The sequence below is a fragment of the Osmerus mordax genome, chromosome 13 (assembly GCF_038355195.1).
Source record: "Osmerus mordax isolate fOsmMor3 chromosome 13, fOsmMor3.pri, whole genome shotgun sequence".
Classification (NCBI taxonomy): Eukaryota; Metazoa; Chordata; class Actinopteri; order Osmeriformes; family Osmeridae; genus Osmerus; species Osmerus mordax.
In genome coordinates, this window is record NC_090062.1 from 11,504,413 (window position 1) to 11,530,484 (window position 26,072).

General features: G+C 46.8%; 1 protein-coding gene across 10 annotated transcripts in view; it reads left to right on the plus strand.

Annotated features, from left to right (window-relative positions):
- Positions 1-12,972: 12,972 nt before the first annotated feature.
- Positions 12,973-26,072, plus strand: part of celf6 (CUGBP Elav-like family member 6) — a 66,538-nt gene continuing 53,438 nt past the window's right edge. For 7 of the 10 annotated variants that reach the window (XM_067249614.1, XM_067249612.1, XM_067249615.1 and 4 more), the window contains exons 1-2: positions 12,973-13,123; positions 19,331-19,413. In XM_067249614.1, coding sequence (XP_067105715.1) covers positions 12,979-13,123; positions 19,331-19,413 — 228 coding nt within the window. In that variant the 5' untranslated portion in view covers positions 12,973-12,978. The remainder of the gene's footprint in view (positions 13,124-19,330; positions 19,414-26,072) is intronic. The other 3 variants (XM_067249610.1, XM_067249611.1, XM_067249617.1) reach the window with 2 other exon arrangements.

Below are 26,072 nucleotides of genomic sequence, written 5' to 3' on the forward strand. Positions count from 1 at the left end.
CGCTGGCAGGAAGTGATGATCTTGCAGGCCTCGGATCACCTGACCCTGTCTCCCAGCATGCTTTGCATTACATACCATGCACACATATTGCCTGCAGGACATGGTCTGTGTGTGAGTGTACGTGTGTGTACGTTTTTGTGTGAGTGCTTGTCTGTGTGTGTGTGTGTGTGCGTCGACAAGGAGCCCCACACCTGCAGAACTCTTTATTTTCCAGGATGAAGCTCAGCTCTATGTACTTTGAATAGTAAATTCAGAACACATTGTAACTTTGCCACAGGAAGACCTGGGGTATCGTGGGATACACGAGCTTGGCAAGCAAGAATGATGTGTAGAAATAGAAATGTTATGATAAACTCATCATCCATCTATCAGCAAATTTATTTATTTTACTTATTGATTCTTTCTCCAACAAATGTGTGGCATCTCCCACATGGTGTACAGGCGTGGCGTCCTGCCAGACGCCATCCCAGGCTACGAGACCCTCGTGTTGTCTCACGTGGTACCGCCGTCGCTTGACGAACAAATTGCTCATTAACTTGAGGCCCTAATTCTCCAACCAACTCGGCGGGAACATTGCTGCGCGGGACCACACGAGGCTGGAATTAAGCTAATCAAATAAGCCTCCAGTCAGCCAGGCCTATCAGACAGCTCCAGACTGCACCAAATGAGCCCACGTCGCAAAATTTACATTCCCACTTTCCCCCCAGGGACAGAAGCAGTGCCCGCCTCTCCCGCGCTTTTCTCCCCAATAAGCAGCTGTTTCCTGGGGCATGAGGAGGGGTAGGGATGGGGGTAGGGATGGGGGTCGGATGGAACTGGTTTCTGGCTCTGTTGAGCGACGCTGCACCATGGGCATGACTCTAATGAAAAAGGGAGGTGGAGGAGAACAGCGGGAAGGATATTTACTGTGGTGGCGGGAGTGCCACTCAGATCCCAGGATTGAGTGCCAGGCATGTTTGCACAGCTGCCCACATTCTCCTAAGCATTTGAAAGAGAGCGAGAGACTGTGTGTGTGTGTTTGTGCTTCAGTGTATAGGGGGACAAGTGCGTTTGTTTGTGTGTGTCTGTGTGTGCATCAAGGGAGTGAGATCCATCTGTCAGCCTTGGATAAAGATGCCAGAAACAATGAAGAAGAGATTCAGCTCCAAGAGAAGCTGGCAAAGGAGGACCAGTGCCAAACAGAGGAGCTAACCCCACACATCCTAGCTCCCAGGAACTAACTCACCACCTCCTCACTCCCAGGAACTAACTCACCACCTCCTAGCTCCCAGGAACTAACTCACCACCTCCTAGCTCCCAGGAACTAACTCACCACCTCCTAGCTCCCAGGAACTAACTCACCACCTGCCTAGCTCCCAGGAACTATCTCACCACCTCCTAGCTCCCAGGAACTAACTCACCACCTCCTAGCTCCCAGGAATTAACTCACCACCTCCTAGCTCCCAGGAACTCTATGGAATGGAACCCATCCCAATGAAGGCAAGGCAGCACAGTGAGTCATGTCAGTCAGTCTGTGTCTCTTTCTGATGAGGTCATCCTGCCCACAGTGAGGCTGAGTTCTGAGAGCCGCAGGATGTGTCACAGACTGATGGGACGGGTCACATGTCTGTCTCCACCAGGATGTGGTGCTGATGAGTGACTAAAGGGGGGCCATGTGTTGGTTTGTGTGTACCTGCATGTGGGTGTGCATGTGCTGTGGGCTTGTGTACGTCTGAGTGTGTGTGTGTGTGTGTGTGTGTGTGTGAGAGAGAGAGAGAGAGAGAGAGAAGAGAGAGAGAGGAGAGAGAGAGAGAGAGAGAGAGAGAGAGAGAGAGAGAGAGAGAGAGAGAGTGGGTTGTGTTTGTCCAGACAGACAGGAAACATGCAGGGATGATAATTGACATTGTGGGCTATAGATGAAGTGACTGCTTCTGATAATGTGTTTTGGCTGAGATGGTACAATATGCAGTACAGTACTGTACCTCTTGAGAGACAAACACACACACAGAAAGTGGCTTGTTAAAGAAGCCTGCCTTGTGTAATATCTGGCATGAAATCAGTATGTAGAATGGAAGAAGCTGAAAATGAAGTAGGCCCATTGGCTATGCTGCTGTTAAACTGTGTTGAACACATTGAACATGAGAGAAATTGGCTTTCAAGTCAATAGTTTAATGATTCTGTGTTTCCACATTGATATGCATTGTATTGTGTTGTGTTAGTGCAGACTGCAACTGAGAATCTCACAAACGAATGGGATTAGACTTTTTTTTCCTGAACTATTGAAATAAGTATGATTAGATGGTAATTCAATTCTACAATGGATTGCCAATTCCTCACTCCTGCTCTATTAGCTGTTGTAATTTCCCTCTGAGTGAAATTTGTGGCGAACATACAAACAGACAAATGCACACAATCTCAGATACAGCCTCAAGAACACACACATTACAGTATCCACAAACCCTCTATCACACACGCACATACACTCATTCACACACACACACACACACACACACATGCGTACACACACGCAAACATCCACTCACACACATGCTGCAAACAAGGCAGTTGAAAAGCCCAATGGCATCAGAGCCCTGTCAGTCCCAGCAAACACAGACAGTGTGTGGTTCAGCCTGGTTCTGCTCCACTCATCAATCACCTCTAATTCCCTCCCTCATTTGTCCAGATGATATTTGTTTTGTTATTGCCTGCGCTGTTATTGTTGCTGCTCTTTGATCCATTCCCGACAGCTCGCGTTTCCATTACAAGTCGTCAATTAATACTGAGAAATGTAATTATTGTGACAATGCGTCTAATGTGGGCTGCCGAGACGAGAAATGGATTGTGACAGGGTGTGCTTCAAGCTGCCATCCTTCTCCCTCTCTTCCTCTCTTCCCTTCCTTCCTCCTTTGCTCCTTCCCCAGCCCAGCTATGTCTCTCTTGCTCGTCCTTTCTCTGTTTGTTTCTCTCAGCCCGGTCGGATGGAGACAGACTGTGAGACAGGCAGGCCTGACGGCAGGCAGACAGACAGAGTTTCAGACACAGAAACAGCTGGAGCGTGGTGGTGAGACATGATGCATGGAAGTCAGAGGAGAGCAGGCTATCTGATGTTATTACAAGACATTCATACATATTTCATGCACGCTCAAAGGCCCCACTGTGTCCCAATGGTGACCTCGGTCTACCCAGATTGCCCCCACCCCTCCCCTACATCACTGCCTGCCTTCCCCACACCCTCCCCTCAAATCACCCTCAAACCTCCCCCTAACCCCTCCCCCAACCACCCCTCTGCTCCTTCCCCATCACTCCCGGCTGGTTTGTCTGTTTTTGTTTTGTCTGTATTCCCCTTTTATTCTGAATCCTCCTCCTCATTCCCAGTCATTATGTCTCACTGTATCATTCTTCCACTCTCTCTCCTTTCTCTCCCTCTGTCCTCTTGTTTCCTATCTTATCCTGCCAATCTCCTGCCCTTGTTTCTGCTCCGCATCTCAGTCCCCTCCCTCTCTTTTTCTGAACGGAGGTCAGGTTTGCTGGAGAGCGTGAAAGCTGGGAAGCCGGCCTGCGTTTAATTACATTAATAAACAGCCCTGTGAGGTGGCGTGCCCTATCCTTGCTGTCTCTCCCTCTTTTTTCCTTCCCTTCCTCCGTCTCCCTCGCGTCCTTTTCATCCCTATGTCCTCTTCCCGTTGGTCTACCTACATCCCCTCTCCCCGTCTGTGTCCTCCTCCTGCCCTCCTCCTCCTCCCTCCCTCCCTCCCCCTCCTTGTCTCAGAGTTGTTCTGCTGGCCGGAGGTTTGGAGAGAGAGACAGGCTCCCTGCAGCCTCAGTCCAATAGGTGCCAGGTTGAATTTCATGGCTGATTGCGAGCCATGTGTTTCTCCCCGCTCCCACGCCGGTTCCACCCCTATCTCCAGCGGTTCCAGACACGCTCACTTCGCTGGAGGTCATGTCAGAGATAGCCCTCCCCCCACCACCACCACCACCCAGCCCAATCCAGGAAAAGAAGGCGGTGGAGGAGTGGAGCGATGGGAGAGGACCTCTCTAAATGGGGCCCTTCTACCAAACATCAGTAATGAGGGACATGCCCTTGCTGATGAGTCTCTCTGGGGTGTAAAACTTTGAATCCCATCAAACCCCTCCTTCCTTCGCTGAGACTCCCCCCCCATTTTCTTTCCCCTCCACCACAGAAGGCCGCACACTCCCTCCCTCCCTTTCACAGATTCAATTTGGAGGGGAAGTGAAATATTCATTTGGAGGGGAGATTCGTGCCCACCGAGGCTCTGACTCACAAGCACACTGCATTTGCGGAGGCTCCCCCTTCTCTCTCTCCCTCTTTCTCCCTCTCTCTCATCTGTCGCTCGCTCTCTCTCTCTCTCTCTTTAGCTTTCCTTTGTGTTTCTCTCTCCTTTGTTTCTCTCCCTATCTCTCTGTTTCTCTCTCTCTCTCCCTGCGTCATAAAGCAGAAATCAGACGAAAGCAGGCGAATACCCCCTGGGCCAAAAGACAATGGTCCTACACACATAAATTACTGACAGAAGCAGGTTGGCATATGACAAGCAGCGGTAACTTACCCTTATTGCCTGTACAGCCATGATGAGAATTCCCTAGGTAGCCAACAGGTCTGTGCCACTGTGTATATAATATGCATGGGATTCATGCTAATGTGAGTGCCTGTTACGGGTGTCAGAAATGTACCCCTTTCCCCGCCCCTCCGTCCTCCAGTAATCCCATGCATAGTCAACAGGCTTGCAGCAGGAAAAGAAACAAGTGGCATCTTCTTCTCCACAATCGTTACAGCTTGTTGTGGATGCATTCCAAACCTGCATTTTCGCTAAAATGGCGTTAGATGAGCTTAGGAACACCCTGGCTTAACTATTCTCCTTTGGCGATATTGCACGTAAATCAAATAAACTGTATTCAAATTGACAACATTTTAAATGCTGTATATTAGGGTAACGTTCAAATAATGCAAGCCTTGTGAATGATGAACATTTGAGTGTCCATGAGCTCCCCAGTTGTGCATATAATACTGTGTTCGAGTGTACATCAAGAGAAAATATTTCAAGAAAGGAAACAAAAATCTGATCAAGCGGGATGTTCATGTTTATTTGATAATGGCATGAATATATAAATCAGATGGGGTCTCTGGTCTGTGTCCCTCTGAAGATTTCACTGTGTCGCTGCTCTGTCTGTCGTTCTTTTCTTCACACAGAATGTCTCCATTTTTGATTGTTCTGGGGCTTTTGATTAATTCAGAACCCCACAATTAGTATTCCTCTCCAAACGAAGGTTTGGGTTATTATGGATAGCAGGCACAACCGCCTCACAAATGTCCCCTCTCTTTATCAAAGTGCTAAGTACCCTTCACACTTGCACGCTAATTAATAATGTTGTCTCCAAACAATGGAGAGGCCTTCAACCTCGCCCGGACCACCGAAAGGTTACCACTGAGTTACCAGTCAGCTACCAAATATTAGATCGAAAACATTTAATTCTATACTTATTTCCTCTCATCTCTCTCTCTCTCTCTCTCTCTCTCTCTCTCTCTCTCTCTCTCTCTCTCTCTCTCTCTCTCTATGTGTATGTGCGCAAAGAGAGAGAGAGAGATAGAGAGAGAAAGAGAGAGAGAGAGAGAGAGGGAGGGAGGGAGGGAGGGAGGGAGGGAGGGAGGGAGGGAGGGAGGGAGGGAGGGAGGGAGGGAGGGAGGGAGGGAGGGAGGGAGGGAGGGAGGGGGAGGGAGGGAGGGAGGGGAAGGAGCAAAGTTAATTACAGCCTGGCCAGGGGAGGGTGGGGGCTTCTGGGTAAAGGGGAGGAGCTGAGTGGAAGCAGATGGCTGAGAATGTATTAACTTGTAGGAGAGCTCCAAGGATGCCCCTGGATCAGACATCAGTCCTGTCACCACTGTAGAAGCTGCTCCAGGTCCACATGACAGGAGAATCACATGGATCAACCCAAAAGGAAGCACAAATACATTTCAATGTATCTGATCTGATGTTAACAGTCCACCAGATTACTGCAGCTTTGTACTCATGTCAGTGCATCTCAGTGTTTAGGGTTGTAACTGGACACGTGTTCGTACCCAACTGTCAGGGTACGGACTGCACGGTTTGGTGCATCTGAGTCAGTCACAAGCTTTTTCTACTTTATGGAAACCGATTATGAGGTCGATCACATGAAATGAGCAATAACGCTGCACAGTTTTCACTTACGTATCTGTCCATATTTTAATGCAGGGAGTTTGAGAAATTCTCGTGGCCGCTAGCTAGATAGAGCGAAAGGCAGTTTGTCAACACTCAAGATTTAAAACAGGGGTACTCATCGGACTTAAGCTCAAATATCTAAAAAGTCCCAAATGGAAAATGTTAGACGTTTTCACAGTCGTGTAGACGAGGCTTTAGTGAATAGATTGTCATAAAGTTTAGTGTGTGGCATTGAAGTAACATGAAAAGAAACCTAGCATTTGGGATCGGGTTTTTTTTCCTGTCGAAAATCGTGACCCCCAAAACCACAGGACGTACCGAACTGTGACTTCTGTGTACCGTTATACCCCTATTACTGTTATCATAAGTCTTTATAACCTAGTTGATATATCAATAAGCTGTATGTAAAGTATAGGGTACTGTGGGTTGAACAAGTTCATAAACCCAGGCACCTTAACTCCTAGCAGGGAGTGTGACCAGTGGAGTGTTGACCGGGGTCAGAGGAGGCTCCTGGCAGCTCTGGAGAAGGTGACAGAGGACACAACACCATGGTTAACTGGCCCAGACTCTCCACCCTGCAGCCAACAGCACAACCATGGAGTATTAGATAACCACTGAACCCCCCCCCTCCCCCGCATCCACCCAAACACACACACAATCACAAAAACACACACAATCACAAACACACACACCACATAACCACGGCCAGGGTTAGGTGGCGGCCAGCCGATTTGGAGGCAGAAATAGCTCTGATCTGTTCATCCAAGTCTATTTTAGCTGCAGCCTTGGGTTCCACATGTTGAGAGAAGTGCTCATCGGAGAGAAAGAGATGGTGCATCACAATGACACACTGCCTGACTAGCTAGTGGGTCTGAAGGAGCACAACTGGAGTGGTATGGTGGTAGGGTGAGAGAGATAGACAGAGCAAGACAGAAAGAGAGAGCTTGGGAAAGACACAGAGGGAGCGGGAGAGTGAGAGATGTGTTCTGCAACGTGCCCTGGCTGCTTTGTGAATCATACAAGGATTTTTTGCACGATGCTGTAGTACACATAAGACACACACACACACGCACGTACAAACACCCACGCACACAAATACACAGACACAGTTTAAAGAAGACACAAGAGTGTAGGAGTCAGACGGTGATGTGGCCGACGTCCTCAGTGTTCGGGATGTCTTTGCCACAGGATATTTACCTCCTCACCAACCAGCCTGTTATCCCAGTTTTTACCACCTGCTTAGAACACTACCAACCCAGGGCCTTTCCTTACCGGGACTTGAATTGTTACTTTACATTTGGCAAGGACACTTAAAACTGATCATGAAGGGTCTCAAGTTGACAGTGACTCGATTGCGTGCGTATCATTGTACTGGGTGTCAAAGTGCTAACCTGAACAAGAAGCCCCCCTCCCTCCCAACCCCCAAGTGTTCTAAAGGTTCTGCAGGCATTGTTCTGTTCAGTGGAGACATCTCGCCATACCGCACCGAAGACAGTGCTGCCGAAATCAAACACGCGCGCACAATAAAATGTGCTAAAAGCTAATGAAAAATAGATTTTGTACCCGAAAAAAAAGAGGGAGAGGAAAAAAAAGAAAGGTGTTACTTTTCCCTGTCTTCTCCGCCTCCTCTCAGAAGCGCTCATGATGCGTCGGAAGCCGCAGAGCGAGCGAGCAGCAGCAGCTTGTGAACTAGTTGTGTGGGCCCTGTGATGCCGGCCTGTGTGAGTCATCGGCAGCAGCTTCAAACACCACTGAGCTGATCCTGCTGGGCCTCCACCACAGTATAAATAGACTGCCATGACAACTCGACGCCGCCAGAAAGTGGCACACGCTGACGTAAAAGAGGCACGTTAACACAGTGTACTGCTGCTGCTGCAGCCCGTGAGCTTGAATCTTTCATTGCTCACAGATAGATAGAAGAGGTTGGGATTCACCTTAGTCACCACAGCAATAAGAAGTATCTTCTTAGTTGTTAATAGAAGGGGATTAGGCACACTTGATAGGTTTGTTATTACACTAAGGGTTGGGGTTAGTAGTTAGGTCAAGGATAAGGGTTCAGGTTAGGTTATGGGTTAAGATCAGGGTTAAGGTTAGGATTAGGGTTCATGCTTCACTCACAGTTTGTCCTCTAAACCACACTACAACTTAGCTCACTTTCATATCAATGATGAAGTCAAGTGACACTTTCCAATAATAGTCCTTCATGATCAATCAGTCAATGACAAAAGTATGAAATTCCCCAAGCAAGAGGCTCCATGTTGTAAATATAGCGATGTGTGAAGTTCAACAGGTGACCTATTGACCCTTGACAGAGAGCAGTCCCTCTCACAAAGAAAATCAGCATATCACTGATTGATTCAGACATGCTTGAAGAACAAGCAGAGAGTAACACTAGTATTAGTGCTTCATAAGAAATTCTGCATTCTCTGTTGGGTGAGTATGTTCAATAACTCTTCACTACAATAGTCCACTTGTGGATCTTTTTTTTTACCATTTTAAAAGAGCATCTCTGAGGTAATAAATCATACATGATCTGCAATAATGCATATTCAGATATTTGAGAACTAAAAGCTTTTATAAAAAGGCATAAGTGAGAAAGATAACAAAGAGAAGCAACTGTCTGAAATCAGCAGGCACTCAGGGGAACCAGGCAGAGAGGATTCTGGGATTCCTTCATGTTCAGGAAGCAGATGACTCACGGCTGTCTCTGTGACCCTGCGTCTGTTTCCTTCTATTTATTCATTCGCTGGCTTTACCGGGGGGAAGTTGGACGTGGCGTGGAAAGCCTGCTTGTCATTCACCCGAACGGCCGGAGACTACACTCAGAGGATGCTGGGCGCAAAGGAGAATAGTCCCTCATCAATGAGATGTAATCCACCCTTTCAAAATGAAAATAAACCCAACCTCGATTCCTCCCTCCCTCTCTCACCCCCTCCGTCCCTCCCTCTCTCCCTCACCCCCTCACCCCCTCCCTCACCCCTCCCTCTCTCCCTCACCCCCTCCGTCCCTCCTTCACCCCCTCCCTCACCCCCTCCCTCACCCACTCCTTCCTCCCAGGCAGGGTTAAACCGCCGGACACACCAATCGCCTCCACAGACGGCTCCATTGTAAGCGAAATTATACGAGAAAGGGAGGCGAGTTTTGAAAGCAAATTATTGCTTCTGAGAGAGAGAGAGAGAGAGAGAGAGAGAGAGAGAGAGAGAGAGAGAGAGAGAGAGAGAGAGAGAATATGTATATATATATATACTGTATATAGCTGTGTATGTGTCTCCTGAGGGGAACAACATGCCTAACCTCTCCTGGAAGTGGATAGTGTGGTGTGTGTGTGTTTGAGACTGCTCTTGTATTACCATACACTCTCACACTCACACATAAATACTACTGTCACATCCATACAGGCACGTCCATGAATATCAATGGCAGCCTTTCTCTATCCTCTTTGGCTCGTTCTTACAAAACGGACAGTGAAATGTTTACTTCTTGCAAACTCTCCATCATCTCCATCATTGGATGATGAACAGGGACTCAAAGGTTTCTATGAAAACTCTGCATTATTCACAAGCTTATGTATAAGTTTGTCTTGGTGTTTTGAAGAACTTCAATAGAGATGGAATTTTGTGAGACATTTAAAAAACTCTTGCCTGTGACTTTCCTCCACCAGTCACCTTGAATGAGTTGTGAATAATGTTAGTAATAAAAAAAGGATCAAGTGAACCGGGTTCTCAGGTGTGCAAAATCCTGGAGAACAGCGGCTCTTATGTGTTCCCCCTCGCTCTCTTCCTGGGATGTTCACAGGTTTACAGAAACAGCTGGGGAACTCTGCTAACTTGAAAACATCTCTCTGTCTGGGGGGAACAGTCTCCTGCTCTACCTGGGACCTGTGTGTCATTACAGGGGGTGGACTGGACTGGATTTCGGTGTTTCGACACCCATTGACACTTCTCAGTTGTATGACTATGTTTAGCCTGTGTTCTGCACCTCTCTTTCACTGACCGTCTCTGGAGGAGGGGATCCCTCACCGAATAGCTCCTCCCAAGGTTTCTTCCATTTTTTCTCCTTTAGTACGTTTTTCTGGGAGTTTTTCCTTGTCTTGCTTGAGGGTTTAAGTCGATTGAGGGGCAGTTCTATGGGCGAAGGTGAAGCCCTCTGTGACATTGCTTGTAAGAAGGGCTATACAAATACATTTTGATTTGATTTTGACTGGGCACTGATGAGGGTAACAACCTTGCCACCTTCGCTGAGGAAGCTCCCAACATCAACACAATAAGGAGCCACAAAAACCCAATCACTGTATACTGCACTATACACACTGAAACACAAACACTGTGTATAGGCCCACAGTACCATACATGCACTGAACTCACACCAACATACTGTCCACAAACACACACACACAAACAAACACTGCACACAAACCTACTGTACATACTTACACACCACACACACATTCACACACATTCACACACACGCACACATTCACACACACACGCACACACACATTCCAACATAATAGAGCAGCTACCTGCATTCCCTCCTGACAAAGCCGTCTGGAAGTCTTCACAGCTGTGCAGCCCGCCCCCTGCTGACAAACGACAAAGGAGGGAAACCAAAAATCACAAACCCAATAAACGACACTGAAGCTAAATTAGCTATGCCTTTATGGTAATGAATGCCTCTGATGCTATTGACATGGGGGCCCGTGGTGTCTTTATACCCCATTCCGGATGTCAACTCCGCAGGGTCTAAAAAAAAAACTATCTACAAAGACGTGATTAAATGAAAAATAAATAAATGAGAGTAACAAAGGCGATACGGAGCCAGATGTTACCAGTGTCAGTTTTTCAGAGCATGACTCTCCCTGAAGACCAAGCCCACACTGTACAGACATGCATGGGAGATGAACCTCCACATGCAGGGACAGAAAAGGATCAGCCAAACTGGGGTTCAGTAACCCTTACCCTCACGTGGGGTTCAGTAACCCTTACCCTCACCTGGGGTTCAGTAACCCTTACCCTCACGTGGGGTTCAGTAACCCTTACCCTCCCCTGGGGTTCAGCAACCCTTACCCTCACCTGGGGTTCAGTAACCCTTACCCTCTCCTGGGGTTCAGTAACCCTTACCCTCACATGGGGTTCAGTAACCCTTACCCGCATCTGGTGTTCAGTAACCACACTGTACTTGACTGTTTTGTTTGGGGGAAGCAGCTATAGAAAAAACTCTCTCCAAACCATCTGCAAATTTACTAGGATTTCTGTTTTAGAAACAACAACTGATTAGGGTTAGTAGATTGCTAGTTGAATATTGAAAGCTTTTCAGATGAAATACAGATCATCTAAATGAGGGTCTTTAAAAAAATAGAAAGGGTATAAAGGAACACCTCACTCAATGTTTCCCAAGCATACAGTTCTGAATTAATTTACAATAGAGATCCATTCATTTTGTAAATTATTTGAGTGTTTTTACCAGACACATGAACACAAATACACCACTTTTTTTCATCATAAGTAATCATAATTTACTTAAAATCCTCACTTTGACCAATACACATAAAAAAAAAAAACTAAGTATAGCCTACTAAATAATTAGTAGGCTATACCAACGATATTTTGATCAAATATCATCCTTCTCTCACTTCTTGCAGTAAAAGTGCTCCCCCAGTGTGATATGACACCTTATGAATATTCACATAGAGTAATGTTGCTATTTGCATCACGCTGAGGGACTATTGGGCAGGGAGCATGAACAAGTTAAACTACAGCGCAAAGTCCGCTCCAACACCTTCCTGTAGCACATCTACTGTACATGACTGCACAGAAGCGGCATTTCAGAACCCTGGACAGCGACAGAAGTTGGTCCAAGTGAAAGCTATTCTAAATGCGGGCTATCAAAACTTCTTCGTATTGGCTTATCTTCTACACACACACAAATGTTCAAATTCAGAGAAGCTTAAAATAGATGTTCAAATGTTTGTCAAAACTGGCATTACATGCGGAACAGTAAAGCTCAGCAATCCAAACTAAAGTAGATGTTCAGTAAACAGAAGTGAACATTTCTATTTGCTTTGATTTCGAGGTATGTTCAGCCTAAATATTATATTGTTCAATATTTTATACAACCAATGGAGCAAAAATATATGCTAATTAATTTCCTAATGTAGCTTGTCAGTCCTATCCGCTGTCCTGACATAATTTGATATTCGAGGCGGCATATTTGCTGTTGTCGCTCCTTTTAAATGTCCCAAGCTTTCTCTTTACACAAATGTTTGAATTCTTACTCCACCCTGTGGGCCCTCGGTCGTTCTGCTCTCCAATTGGCTAGGCCAGGCTTATTATGCAAATTAGTTTGGGGTCTAGTTAGAAGCCTACGAGCTGACGTCACAGGCAGAGTGGCAGCTGACACCGGGAGAAAGAAACAGACTGAGAACGGGACGAGGAATGAAATACATAAAGCATAAATAAGGCGAATTCAACACAATTGGAGAGAGAGAGAGAAAGAGAGAGAGAGAAAAGAGAGCAGAGAAGAGAAGAGGAAAAAGGGGAGGCAAAGAAAAGGGATAGAAAGAAACAAGGCAGGGGGAGTGTGTGCTGTGCAGTTGACTTGAGTGAGAGATAGAGAGAGGGAAAGGGAAAATAGGCAGTGAGAGAGAGAGAGAGCGAGAGAGAGCGAGCGAGAGCAGCCGCCGGCCCATTGAGGAAAGATGGCTACAGTCACTGCTAACGGAGTGCAGCAAGAGAATGGATTCAGCACCACGACCAGCGCCGCCAGGATGAACGGGATCACGATCGGTCAGAACACCATTCCAATGAAGGACCACGACGCCATCAAGCTTTTTATCGGTCAGATCCCCAGGAACCTGGAAGAGAAGGATCTGAAACCGCTGTTTGAGGAATTCGGGAAGATATACGAACTCACTGTGCTGAAAGACAGGTTTACGGGAATGCATAAAGGTAGGTTTTGGTAGCTTTGCCTCGACATTCCTTTCTACGGCTTGCCGAGTTATCTGTTGAGAGCATAAAAAGTGCAAGAATGTGTTGGCGTTTGGGACAGGTGGGAGTTTCCTCCAAAGCTAAATGTTGTTACTGGTTTTGAACACAAGCACACACACACACACACACACACACGCACACACACACAAACATACGATAGCGTAGACGCACACACTTGCACGCACACACTTGTGATTCAATATCGGTTGGTCGAGTAGAGTTAATTGTCAGCGTGTCAAGCCCATACACGTGAACACTACTGCTGCTTTGTGTGCCCCTGTGTGTTTACATTGACAATCATGTGGTGCGGAATCGGCTAAGGGGGCGGGACGGGCTGTGTGTGCCCGCATCTGGATCCGTGCCTCACATATACAGCTGCTTCAACAAGAAATGTCTTCTTGTTCTCCCTCCCTGCTCACAAAGAAGCCTATCCTTAGACGATCAAAGGAAAATATAAGATTGCAGGGAGGAAAGTAGTACGGAAATTACCACTGGGCATTAGGGTTAGATGTTAGTGATTAAAGCTGTGTGACACTCTTGATTTGGCTTTAGGAGAATGATAATGTATACGTTTTGGACATAATTACTTGGTTAAGATAACTGTTTACCTCGCGTCATGTTACCCATTGTAGTGATGCACGGGAGGCGGGAGGCAGGAAGGATGGAGCTATCTCGCTGGAAGAGCAGTGCCAAGGGGCACAGCATGGGTCGTTTTCTCCCTCGCTCTTTCACCCGCGTCACCCCATTGTCTAAAACGACAGTGTAGCAGCTCACAGTTAGGGGTTGTCTAACACAGATGCTTTGGAATTGATTATAGAGTTAGTTTACTGTAATTTGGTGAATTGTTCTATGTGTCAGTGTAAAGGCAGGCCAATTCACGGGTCTGAAACAATTTATCTCCCCGAGAACATCCATCAGTTTGTTGGGGCACGTGCGTAAAGCTCCCCAGACCTATTTCATGAAATAAAACGGAAATCAGTAGTTTTCAAATAGTTCACTTTTGATTTAGGTCACAATATTTGCATTCAGTTTTGCAAAATGTATTATTCAATATCCTATTTGTTTCAACTTCTTTGTGAGGTAGGCCCTAAGTTACCTACAGTCCAAGGTATTTTGTCCACTTTTATATAGCCTATTTATAATGTTTTTACTCATAACTGTTCCATTGTTCATCAACGTGTTTCATAGAAAAAAACGAACATTGAACATATACACAGACAAATTGCAATATGTATTATTATGTGTTCCCCAGCACAATAGGCTGGCTTATACACCATTATAAATAAAAATGCTACCTGTCATTACTAGCATTAAACATACTACACACATACGCGCGCGCACACTCACAGACACACACAAACACACGCACGCACGAGCTCGTTATTGGAAGCTGTGGCATTATCATTCGCTTTTAATAGGGCGCACGTCCACTACCAGTTCAATAGACAGATCTCGGCCCATGGGAACACTTCCAGAAGAGGCATATTGTGATATATGCTTAGAGAGGTTGGTTCTTCATTAATTGGACACGCCAAATAAAAAAACGCTACACCGGAAACTGGCAGTAGGAATCGTGACACAGAAGTGAGCGGCCGCCATGCTGCACTACCGCTCTCCCGTGCGTGCGGTGCCCCGAAGGTCTCCACGCGCCACCTGTTCGGTGAGTTAGTCGGTAGGTTCAAACTGTTGCTGCTCCGCCCGACACACACACACTGTGCGCTTCTCTGTGGAACCCGAAGATCGATTGAAACAATATTCTTGGTGCCTGTGTTGTTTACGCCCGTCCTCGACCATCCCTGAATGTCAACTCTCTGGGGGCTGTATGCTTCGGGAAGGATAATCCAGTTGCACTGCCAAACTGTCTGCCCCCTCAAATCATCATCCGCCAAGGCCACACCAATGTATGCATATACCCATGGATTCAAAGTCACATTGAGAGCATATGCGTGCTGTTTTGATAATAAGATTTCACAAATGCATTTTATGGATGATTTTTTTTCAAGGGCCACTCACCCGTGCAGTAGCCAATAAAACACATGGACCTTGCTCCCGAAAAGTTACACATCATGCTCCGACACAACACATGTAGCCTGTAGGCCTAATGTCATTTGACTAATGTATTTCATTCGTATTTCATTCTTTTTTTTAGGAGTCCTAATTAATTAGACATGTAATGTTTTTTTGTCTTTCAAACATTGAGGTTAAAAACGTTTCATTGTCTGTAAGACCACGCACGTAGGATCTTAGGCTATCTGTAACAATGGTAGATTAGGTTTTAAACCAATTTAAAAAGTAGACAACGCATGACTCGTTAGACGCTAAATCCAAGTTATGATGAGGAAAAAAGCCTTTCCCACATCCTCTGCTTGCTCATGAACATGTTTATGATGGGTTTGCAATACAGGACGAAACGACCCACTGCCAACACTACTCACCCATGCAGCAGCACATGAAATGCAGGTGGTTAAAAGTTATCACCCTCCTGGCAAAGATGAATTATTCAACTAATATGTTCTGCATCTCACCATGCACTCCGCTTTAAAAACATGAGGATCAGGTTCTATGATTTTGGATTTCAGAAAATACCAAATGCATCATGTGGTTTCTCATGACTAATTCATGTAAATTGGGGGTGCATCATCATGAACAGATGTTGTATGTGTCATGAATACCTCTTTGGGCTTTGGAGTTTCTCTAGTGCCGTCTGTGAATTGCAGTAGAGTTCTAATGTTTTATGAGTAGTGTTAACATTCTAAGGTGCAGATGATTTGTGTACTTAAAGTTTTTTTTTATCAACATGTCTTTCTTTCTGTTTCCAAAATTCAAATACAATTTGTTATTGTGAATAGTTTTTGTGGAGATAGATACATTAGTTTATGTATTCTGAACCTACAGATACAGACAACCACATTCTGTAGCCTATGTCACTTAAAAATATTGCTAAAAATAACCGCAATTATTTCTAGATGTCAACATGTCAGACATGAACAATTCCGGTAGTAAACAGAGGATTGTGCCAAAATTAAGCTAAATTCATAGGATTTAGGAGTCCTTGTAACTTTCTCTGGCTGTGGTCCAAGGCACGTCCATCCTTTGGTCTATTGCGTTTTTGAATGACTGGACACTAAACTTGGATATAACTTAATTGCTTGGGATTCAAACCAGTGAATGGTGTTGCCAGATCCAAGGTATGCTGTTAGAAATCCATCATACTACCAGCTCTTCATTATCATAATACTTAGTGTCAGCAAGAGGAGTCATCCATCGTTTAGACATACTGGATATTGGTAGGGGGCAAATCTTTTGCTTGAGTAGTGATATCTATCACACGATCTCAGACACAGAGAGGTGACACTCCCTGCACAGCCAGTCAACCGGGCGGGAGGAGGACGAGGAGAACAGCCCTCCGACTTCCTCATTCATCTCTCTCCTCTTCTGATGGCTCCTACAGTCTACCCAGCTATGAGTATCAAGGCAATTTCAGTTTAAAATCCACAAATGTATTGAAATGTCAAAGGAATGACTCATTAACTCAATAACTCTGACCCAATCTTTCAACTTGCCAGGCCCCATAATGTTGCAGACTGTGAAAAGTAATCAGTGAAAAGAACAGAAAATCCTTTAGCTGTCCTTTCTCTCTGTTCTCATCTAATCCACTGGTGTCTCTCCTGCCTATGGCTCTGCACTGTGATGAGGAGGGGTGGGAGGGGGGGTGGGTGGGGGGGGGGGGGAGGGAGGGAGCGTTCATTCGAATTGCATTATGGGATATGCAGGTTTGTGATGGCTTACTCACAGACATGGATCCAACTGCATGAGCTGTCTGGCGATGATTGACAGTTAGTCTGAGTTGACTGACAGTTGTAGGCCAGTCTACAGATGACCTTTCCTATCATTAGTGAGAGCTTATGTGTGTGAGTTAGACAGGGATCCGTCCTTGTGCCAATAGGGTGGAGTCTGATTTTCTCAGATTTTCAATGTCTTTTCATGCTTTAAGAGTACAGTTGGTGCTGTTATTATTCAGATATAATTGTGTTTTGTTAGGTTGACCGTATTTTAAATATGTTTTTGTTTGATGTAGTCACATTAGCTAGGAAAAGGCTGGTTTGTCAGTCGTACATTGAGGTGTCAAACTTAAAATGTAAAAAAAAGAAGAAGCAAATTTAGCTTATTATTTTCAATGTTAATAACTTGAAATGCTTTGTACAATTAGTTCTGGAGTTTTCTTATTTACATTTATCTGATAGACTAATTTACTGTCAGTTACAGAATGCCTGAATGCTTGCTATGTTTTTGCATTCCATATTGAGTTAGCAGAGGCATTACAAAGAAAAAGATTGCTGTTTATAATTACCCAATACAGGCTAGCAGAATTGTACCACTTACCCATTCCTTTCCGAAAACACTTTTTCTTGGCTTAAGTTTTCATTTGGCTTAAATGCAATTCATTGAACTTTTGTTCTCTCTCTGAAATGATTGTTCCACAATTTTTCTGTGATTACCAAAGTATTATTTTCACTCCACTTAACCCCCTCCTCTGTGCAATCCGCCAGTTCTGCTTATAAACCCACGCTAAGAAGACTGCTTCCCATCATCTCATAACCATGGCAACCGTGGATCTCTTTCTCTCTCTCAACCCCCCCACCCCCTCTCTCTGTCTTTCTCTCAACTCCTTCACTGCATTTCCATTTGGCTGTTCTCATGCCACACCTCCTCCTCTTCCCTCTGTAATTTCCCTGTCGTATCCCCCCCCCCCCCCCCCCCCCCCCCCCCCCCAGCCGAGCTGTGTCCGTTCCAGATTGGGGCCCTATATCATGGGCCCGCAGGGCTCAAAGTGTCCCACGGGCCGCCAGTATATTGGATATGGAGGCTTTCATAAAGTCTTCCAATTCCCCACGGCCATGAGAGAGGGGCTTATTGGAGGTCCCACAGTAAGCAGACACACAGCCCAGTCGGGAGATTACCCCCCAGCCAGTGAGGGTGGCATCCTGGCCGCTGTGCCCCCTCTGCCTGCTTAGGCCCCGGCTTCTGGCTGGAGATGACCGGCGACACGCCTGAGATAAAGAAAATCTATTTTCGAGTGGAGAATGTAGCCTGATAAAGAAACGACGGTCTTACAACTCTGGAGCATTGATTTGCTGTAGGTTCCATTTTTAAACCTGTGTAGTCCTAAATCGTGAACTGTGATGAGATCTAACAGAGGCTTGCGACCCGACACCCCCAGACTGTGCATGACTGCCTGACTTAATGATAAAGAAACCAGACTCCAGGAGAGAAGGTGATCCTCCCCCCCCCCCCCCCCCGCCCTTATCCCAGAATCCTTAGCGGTCTTGTGTAATGTCACACAAGCTGAGGAGTAGTTCCCCTGGCGACCCAACCTTTCTGCATTGCATTGTGGCATGCTGTTTAATCAGTGTCATTCAGGTGATTTTTCCTCTTGAGTAACTGCCTGGTTGTTGGGGTGGATGAAGGTTGTAGAGAAAGGGAGCTCTCTTGGCCCTGCGCCAGAGTGCACTGCTCCTTTTCTGGGGTGATGGGTGCTGTGTGTGTGTGCGGGTGTGCGTGTGTGTGTGTGTGCGTGTGTGTGTGTGCGCTAGCCTCCAGCTCCATGGGGAGCATTGGCAGCAGGTGTTACATGTAGTAATAGGACATTATGCTGCACGGTGCAAAAAACTCCTCAGAACGGGGTCACCCACTGTCAAGGCACGCAGCCGCCTAGCAGAACCACAGCTCAGCCTTTAATGAAAGCTGTCACATTTTTGTTAGTCGCTCAGTTATTAATGCATATTCATACTGTTTTTTTGCTTTTCTAACTTTGAGGTCTCTCCAGACACGTGAAAGGCCGCAGCTTGGGGTTCATCACTGGAGATTCTTAATTATTTCTTCGCTAAAAACTGCCTCCCGGCGTTGTTTTTCTGCTTTTAGTTCAATAATCCTGAAAGTGATCATTCATCAAGCAGCAATATGCAGATCGTATGGATGCAGTCGTGTTACGGAAGCTGTTGTGGAACACATGGGTTGAATTTAATGAAGCTAATACATTTTTTCCTGGTGCCTTTTGTTGTAGTTCTGCTGTTTCTCTTATACTGAGCCTTGTGTGTGTGTGTGTGTGTGTGTTTGGCATGTCTGTGTGTGTATCTGTGTGTGTGCGTGTGTGTGCCCTTTCTACAGGATGTGCCTTTCTAACATACTGCGCCAGGGAGTCAGCACTGAAGGCCCAGAGCGCCCTCCATGAACAGAAGACTCTGCCAGGGGTAAGTGCCCCCAATCTGCCCTCTGTCAGAGGCTAGAGCCCCTGGGCACTGAGCTTGGCATAGGAACACGCATTAACATCACTTCCACCAACACCATGCTACTGTATCACACACACACATATTTACTCTGTCTCACTTGCACACACACATGAATAAACACAGTCACACAAACATACACGCACTGTCTTACGCTTGCACATGTTTACACAGTCTCAAACACACACACACACACACACACACACATACACACACAACAGTCTGAAGATGGTTCCAAGGGTGCCATGCTTCAGCTCTCTCACCTTGCAGTGTCTTTTTGGCGCTAATCACCTCACCAGAGAGATATTAAAGAAGAGTTTTGTGTAATACCAGTCCACCCTGTCCTTCCCCTGTCCTCTCACAATATGGCCGACACAGCAGCAGACACACTGCTAATTGCTTCAGGAATCCCACTCTCATTATCACGTCTAATCAAACAATAAGTATAAACAATCATTTTTACCATGACTATCACCATCTGGTGTTTTGTTTTAGTGACTGCTCTGCACATTAATTTATTTATTTTTGACACTTATTATGTGCTGGTATTGTATGTACTTTTTAAAGGTGAAAATGTTCTATTAAAATGATGAGGCAAAAGCACAAACCTACAGCACACACTGTAAGCCCATATGATACCTTTTAACTTGTATGACATGTACATGGTTCTATGTCTATATGCAGTTGATCTAGGATTCAGACCAGCCTTCAAGGGAATTAGCACTTTGATTGAATATTCCCCACAGGCCCCTATGGAGAAACAGGGCTCTGCTTGATCTCAATACTCATCCATCCTGCATGGACACACTCACTCACGCACACACATGCACACCCACACACTCTTTCTAACACACTCTCTCTGTCGCTCTATCGTTCATTCTCTTTCACTCAAACACACAGACACACACACACATGGGCATACTGTTTCTAACATATTCTCTTTTTCACTCTGTGTCTCACGCACACACACACACACACATGCACACCCACGCGCACAGAGCCTGTGGGTATCCATCTCTGGGGAGGAGTGGGGGAGTAGGGGATGGAGGCAGAGGGGGCTGGGTTGGGGGAAAGGGGAGGGGGGGTCGGTGGGGGGGAAGGGCCAATGGCACCTTTGTGGGTTAATCAGCTGTTTGCAGTGGCATGTTGGGCTCTCCAGGGAGACTCCGTTGAGCGTTACACACACCGACACGCTGCGAGGAAGCAAGTCCTGGGAGACTTCTTCACTGCCTGGCTCTGCTCTCCCTGGTTCCCTGGTCCTCTAATAAGATGATGGTCAGGATAGGGTCTCTATAGGTGGCTCCTTCTTGATGGCCCCTATAGGTAGCCACTCATGCTTGCTCTCCATCTAGAAGGGGGTTAATGGTGTGGCTATGAGGGTTGGGGTAAGCATCTCCTGGGAATAGCTCCCATCAGGGGGCGGACTCTTCAATCTCCGCCTCCAATCTGCTCCCCCATCTTCTGAACCCAGAGAGGTAATAAAGAGAGCGAGGGAAACAGTGGACGGGGCCCCCTGCGAGTCGGCTGTTACCAGAGCACCTGAGCGAAGGTCCTCATAGACTATCTTTGTGATGTTAACGTTCCAGGAAACGTTCCGGTAACATTTACGGAAGCGTTCCAGGTCCCAATTGCGCAGTCTGGAAGTGTGTGCCCCCGTATCTCTCTCTCTTTCTCTGGTTGACTGACTGACTGACTATCGGGACAACCGGAATGTTCGAAGGCTTTTAAAACGCATCATCAGACAGGTTGTAGGCCCTTTGGAAAATAAAAACCGTTCAACCACAACCAGCCCCGGCTTCTGGATCGCACATAAACCGGATGAGTGAAGGCTATCACGGAGGCCGATGCCTGGCAGAGGCCTGAGTGAGAGACAGTCAGACAGGCAGAGCTGAGCGATATGGTCCAGCCCTGGCTTTGAACTTACTGGCCTGTCTGCTAGAGACTGCCAGAGAACAGCCCTGAAAGAGAAGGACAGATAAAAGCACTCCAGCTCCCCTCTTCCTCTGACGTGTTTCTAAAGCACTGTGTTTTCTAAAGCACTGTGTTTCTAAAGCACTGTGTTTCTAAAGCACTGTGTTTCTATCTTTTGTTGTCTGTCAGTCTGTGTGGAGAGAGAAAGAGACCGAGTGGAACAGGAGAGTCAGATGAGAACGGGTAGAGGAGAGAGGGAGGGAGAGAGGGAAAGAGGGAGAGGAAGAAGAGATCGAGGCAGGGATGAGTGTATCTGCTCTCGGCAGGGGTCCGGCAGGGCTTCTGTCATCCTCAGATTGACTGAGAGGAATCTTCTGCTTGCAACATCTACAATTCAAATTCCTCCATTGACTGACTCCCTGAAAGCCTCCTGCGCCTGCTAAAACACTGCTTTGTTTACATTATTTGATGAATCGCATGTAAAGAGCGATTGTCGGATCTTCGTGTCCTGTTCACACCCAATCCCAGGAGAAGGGGGCGTACGAGTACAGTAATAGGATCCAGATGCGAACATCCCGCCTGCAGACGGTTTATACGGCCGTGTTGTGCCTTACATGCTCGTTCAGCACATCCTCCCATGTAGGGGCATGGAGTTCTGTGGACAGCTTAGGTCGTTCCCCTGAATGATCTCTCCGCACGTCCAATTAATTCAGCCAGCCTTTACAAGCATGCTGAGGAACATCTCATATCTCACTCTCCCTGCATATTTGCCAAATGGTTTCCAAACAGTAAACAAAGGTTTTTTGGAGATATATGTATTTTTTGTCCTCTCTCTTTCTTTCTTTCTTTGGTTCTTTCTCTCCTTTATCAGACATGTTGTGTTCTATTCTCCATTTCCGCCAATTAGGTCTCAGTATGCGGATGTAACAGTCTTGCTAATTGGCCCAGCACAAGCCCCAAAAGCCAATTAAAGTCTTGGAAAATGTATCACACTTTTTCTCCATCATTCATTTGCCGCCTGCCCCCTTCCCTTTCTCTCCCGCCTCCTCGGCTTCCTGCTCTCCCTCTGTTTGCCTCTCTCTCTGCAACTCCATCTCTTCCACTCTATCCCTCCCTCTGCCTCTCTCTCTGCCTCTCCATCTCTTCCACTCTATCCCTCCCTCTGCCTCTCTCTCTGGCTCTCCATCTCTTCCACTCTATCCCTCCTTCTGCCTCTCTCTCTGCCTCTCCATCTCTTCCACTCTATCCCTCCCTCTGTCTCTCCATCTCTTCCACTCTATCCCTCCCTCTGCCTCTCCATCTCTTCCACTCTATCCCTCCCTCTGCCTCTCCATCTCTTCCACTCTATCCCTCCCTCTGCCTCTCCATCTCTTCCACTCTATCCCTCCCTCTGCCTCTCCATCTCTTCCACTCTATCCCTCCCTCTGCCCCTCTATGTCTACCTACTTCTCTTTCTCTGTCTCTTACTTATTATCTCTCTCTGTCTCTTCATTGTTTTCTTCGTCTCTTCACCTCTCTCTCTCTCTCTCTCTCTCTCTCTCTCTCTCTCTCTCTCTCTCTCTCTCTCTCTCTCTCTCTCTCTCTCTCTCTCTCTCTCTCTCCCTCTTTCTCTCTCTCCTCGGTGCATTCCCCCTGTCTTTTTGTCTTGCTGATGTGTATGTTGAGGTGCTGCCACAGCCTCATGCTTGTCATTTCGTCATGCGTGGAGGTGTCTATGGAGAGATCACACATCCTGCTTTCCGACTGAGAGCTCCTGCTGCACCTGACCCTTTCTTAATAACGAGGCAGCCAAGCGCAACCACTGCCGACTTTTGCCGGGAGAAGGGGAGGAAGAGAAGAGAGACGGAGCGAGGGCTAGGACAGGGTAGAAAAAGTTAGCTCCCGACCCTGTGAGTTTCCTAACTGCATCTTGGATAGGTAGGCTTGAAGGCTTCACCATAATTGAGTAGCAAAACATCAGATTGTTACTCCGGTACAAACGGCACATTAAATTGACTCTGGCATGTGTCACTGAGAAATGGGTCAGGTTAGAGACGGTTCAGTATCAGTGTTGGGATGTGACCAAACACACTGCCATGGCCCAGTGGCTCCATGTTCCAGTCTCTCTCTGGTAGCGTCAGGCTGCAGATGTTTCCATCGGAAAGCCTTTGTCTCTCTTTTCTTCTTTATTATCCTATCCACCCACCCACACGCCCCCACACACGCACCCCAAGTCCACCTTGCAACACACACACACACCCCCCACCCCTAATCCCTGCTTAAATTTCCTTTTATCTCTGTGTAAAGACGTGTTAATTGATATATTTAGTGTGGCGGGGCGCATTGGAATTCTGTGTAGTGCGTGTGTATGGGTGGATTGGTTGAGGTGGACGGGTGTGTTTATGTGTGTGCATGCACATGTGTGTGCTATTCAATCATTGTGCCCTATTAGAGGGCACCCTGACAGAGCCCCACCCCTTTCCATGCAAACTCCGCCTCCTGTCCAGACACACGCGCAGCACCCTAAACTAATTACGCCCCCCCCCCCCACCCCCCAATCACGGAGCCCCGCAGTTTTCTCCCAAAGGACAAATAGTTTTCTGTTGTTGGTCAGTTTGTCCTCTGTGTGAGGATTGTCAGCCTCTGTTGCCCACGCTTTTGTTCCCTGTATGAGTGAAGAGAGCTGACCCAGGACAGGATGGTCACATGGCTAGTCTGTCTCTGCTCCATCAGCAGCTGCCAGACCCTCCTCTTTCAGCAGCACGGCAGCTTTACGGGAGAAACCCCCCCCCAAAAAAAGGGTGTTGTTTTTTTCTCCTCTACCCCCTCCTCGGAGAGCTAAGCCTTCTCCTCACAGCTCGGCCTGGTTTCTGCCTTCCTGCCCACCACAACAGAGAGAACAATCAAATTAGAGATTGAGTAGCACAACACTGTAGGATCACAACAGACTATGTACTGTCTACCTAGTGCAGAGTCAAGTCTCTTGAATTAGTCTGTTTCCCAGTCAAGCATTGTTGATCCTATTGTGACCCTGAAGTAACCTTTCCCTAGTCTCATACCCAGTTTTTATATTAGCCCTGGAAAACAAAAAATGCTCACAGTGATGCTGCCTTGGAAAGTGCCATGAAAATGGCCGCCCTGGCACTGATCAGATGGGTAGGACATATAGAATGAAAAAACATTGGTAAAAAAAAAACTACGAAGCTCAATACACAGGACAGGAAAACTTAAATGAAAGTGTCCGCTGTTTGTTTTGTCTTTCAAAGGTAGATGATGTGTGGACTACCTCAGCCAGCATACAGGGTCGGTCTTCTGACATGATGTATAATCAGAACGTTAGCCAAGTAATGAAGGATACAGTGCGTGTATCATTAGCGCTTAATACAGAAATAGAACAGGCTTCAGTTGAATGTTTAATGTGGAGTTGAACGTGCAGAGCTGGATGAGGTGTTACTTTGTGTTCGCTGCATAAGCTCAGCAGCTCCTCACCACAAACTCCTTTCACACACTTGCGCACCCAGATACCCCCCCCCCCCCCCCACACACACACACACACACACACACACACACACACACAAACCTCCCACTTGTCAGCAGTCTTTGAGAATGACAGGTGAAGCCCAGCTCATGCATTTTCTCTCTCCCTCTCCTTCCCTTTCTCTACCTCTCCTTCTCTCTCTCTCTTTCTCCCTCTCTCTCGCTCCCTCTCCCTCTCCTTCCCTTTCTCTACCTTTCCTTCTCTCTCTCTCTCTTTCTCTCTTTCTCCCCTCTCTCTCCCTCCCTCTCCCTCTCCTTCCCTTCTCTACCTCTCCTTCTCTCTCTCTCTCTTTCTCCCTCTCCTTCCCTTTCTCTACCTCTCCTTCTCTCTCTCTTTCTCCCTCTCTCGCTCCCTCTCCTTCCCTTTCTCTCTCTCTCTCTCTCTCTCTCTCTCTTTCTCGCTCCCTCTCCCTTTCTCTCTGACAGTGCAGAGCTGGTTCAGTGATGTTAACATGGCTTCCCTCCTGTCATGGGAAGAATGTCCTGCTGGGGCGTCCCAGACAGATAGCTAGTCACCTGTCCCTCTTTTAAGTGTACGTGTTTGTCTTTGCACTGAATGTGTATATGTGGAAGTGTGAGTGTGTGTTTGCTTGTGTGTGTCTTTGCGTGAATGCACGCAGTCTTCCCAGCTACTCTAATTCCCTGCACACGTTAGCAATCACCAGACATCAAGGCAATCTGCACGTATTTGTTGAAAGAAAGAGAAAACTTGGCGATGCTGAGTTCAGCAAAGCAGCACGCCAGAGCAGCCAGACTCATCAAACACTGCAGTTAATCACACACAGACAGATCTACACTCTCTGCTGATTCTGAAATAATCTCTCCATACACATACACACATGCGCGCACAAACAAACACACACAAACACACACGCCATTAACATACAGTAATACAGAGGAGCTCCAGGGAGTACCCTTGAGAGGTGTGTGTGGTCCAGAGGATGAGGCTGGACATGGTATCTCATCTCTTAAGTCCAGGTGAAGCTCAGAAGTGCTGAGTCACCAGCTCTGTGTTGGGGCCTGTGTTCACAGTTTGTGGACTTGCATAATGAGTATCTGAGAGAATCACCAGGACAGGAAGCTCTCCATCAGCACGCCCACAGGATTAACTACCAGCTCCCCTTATCTCCTCCCCCATTTAAGAAAATGACCTTGCACTTGTTTACATGCTGATTAAAGACTTGTGAGGGAGGGAG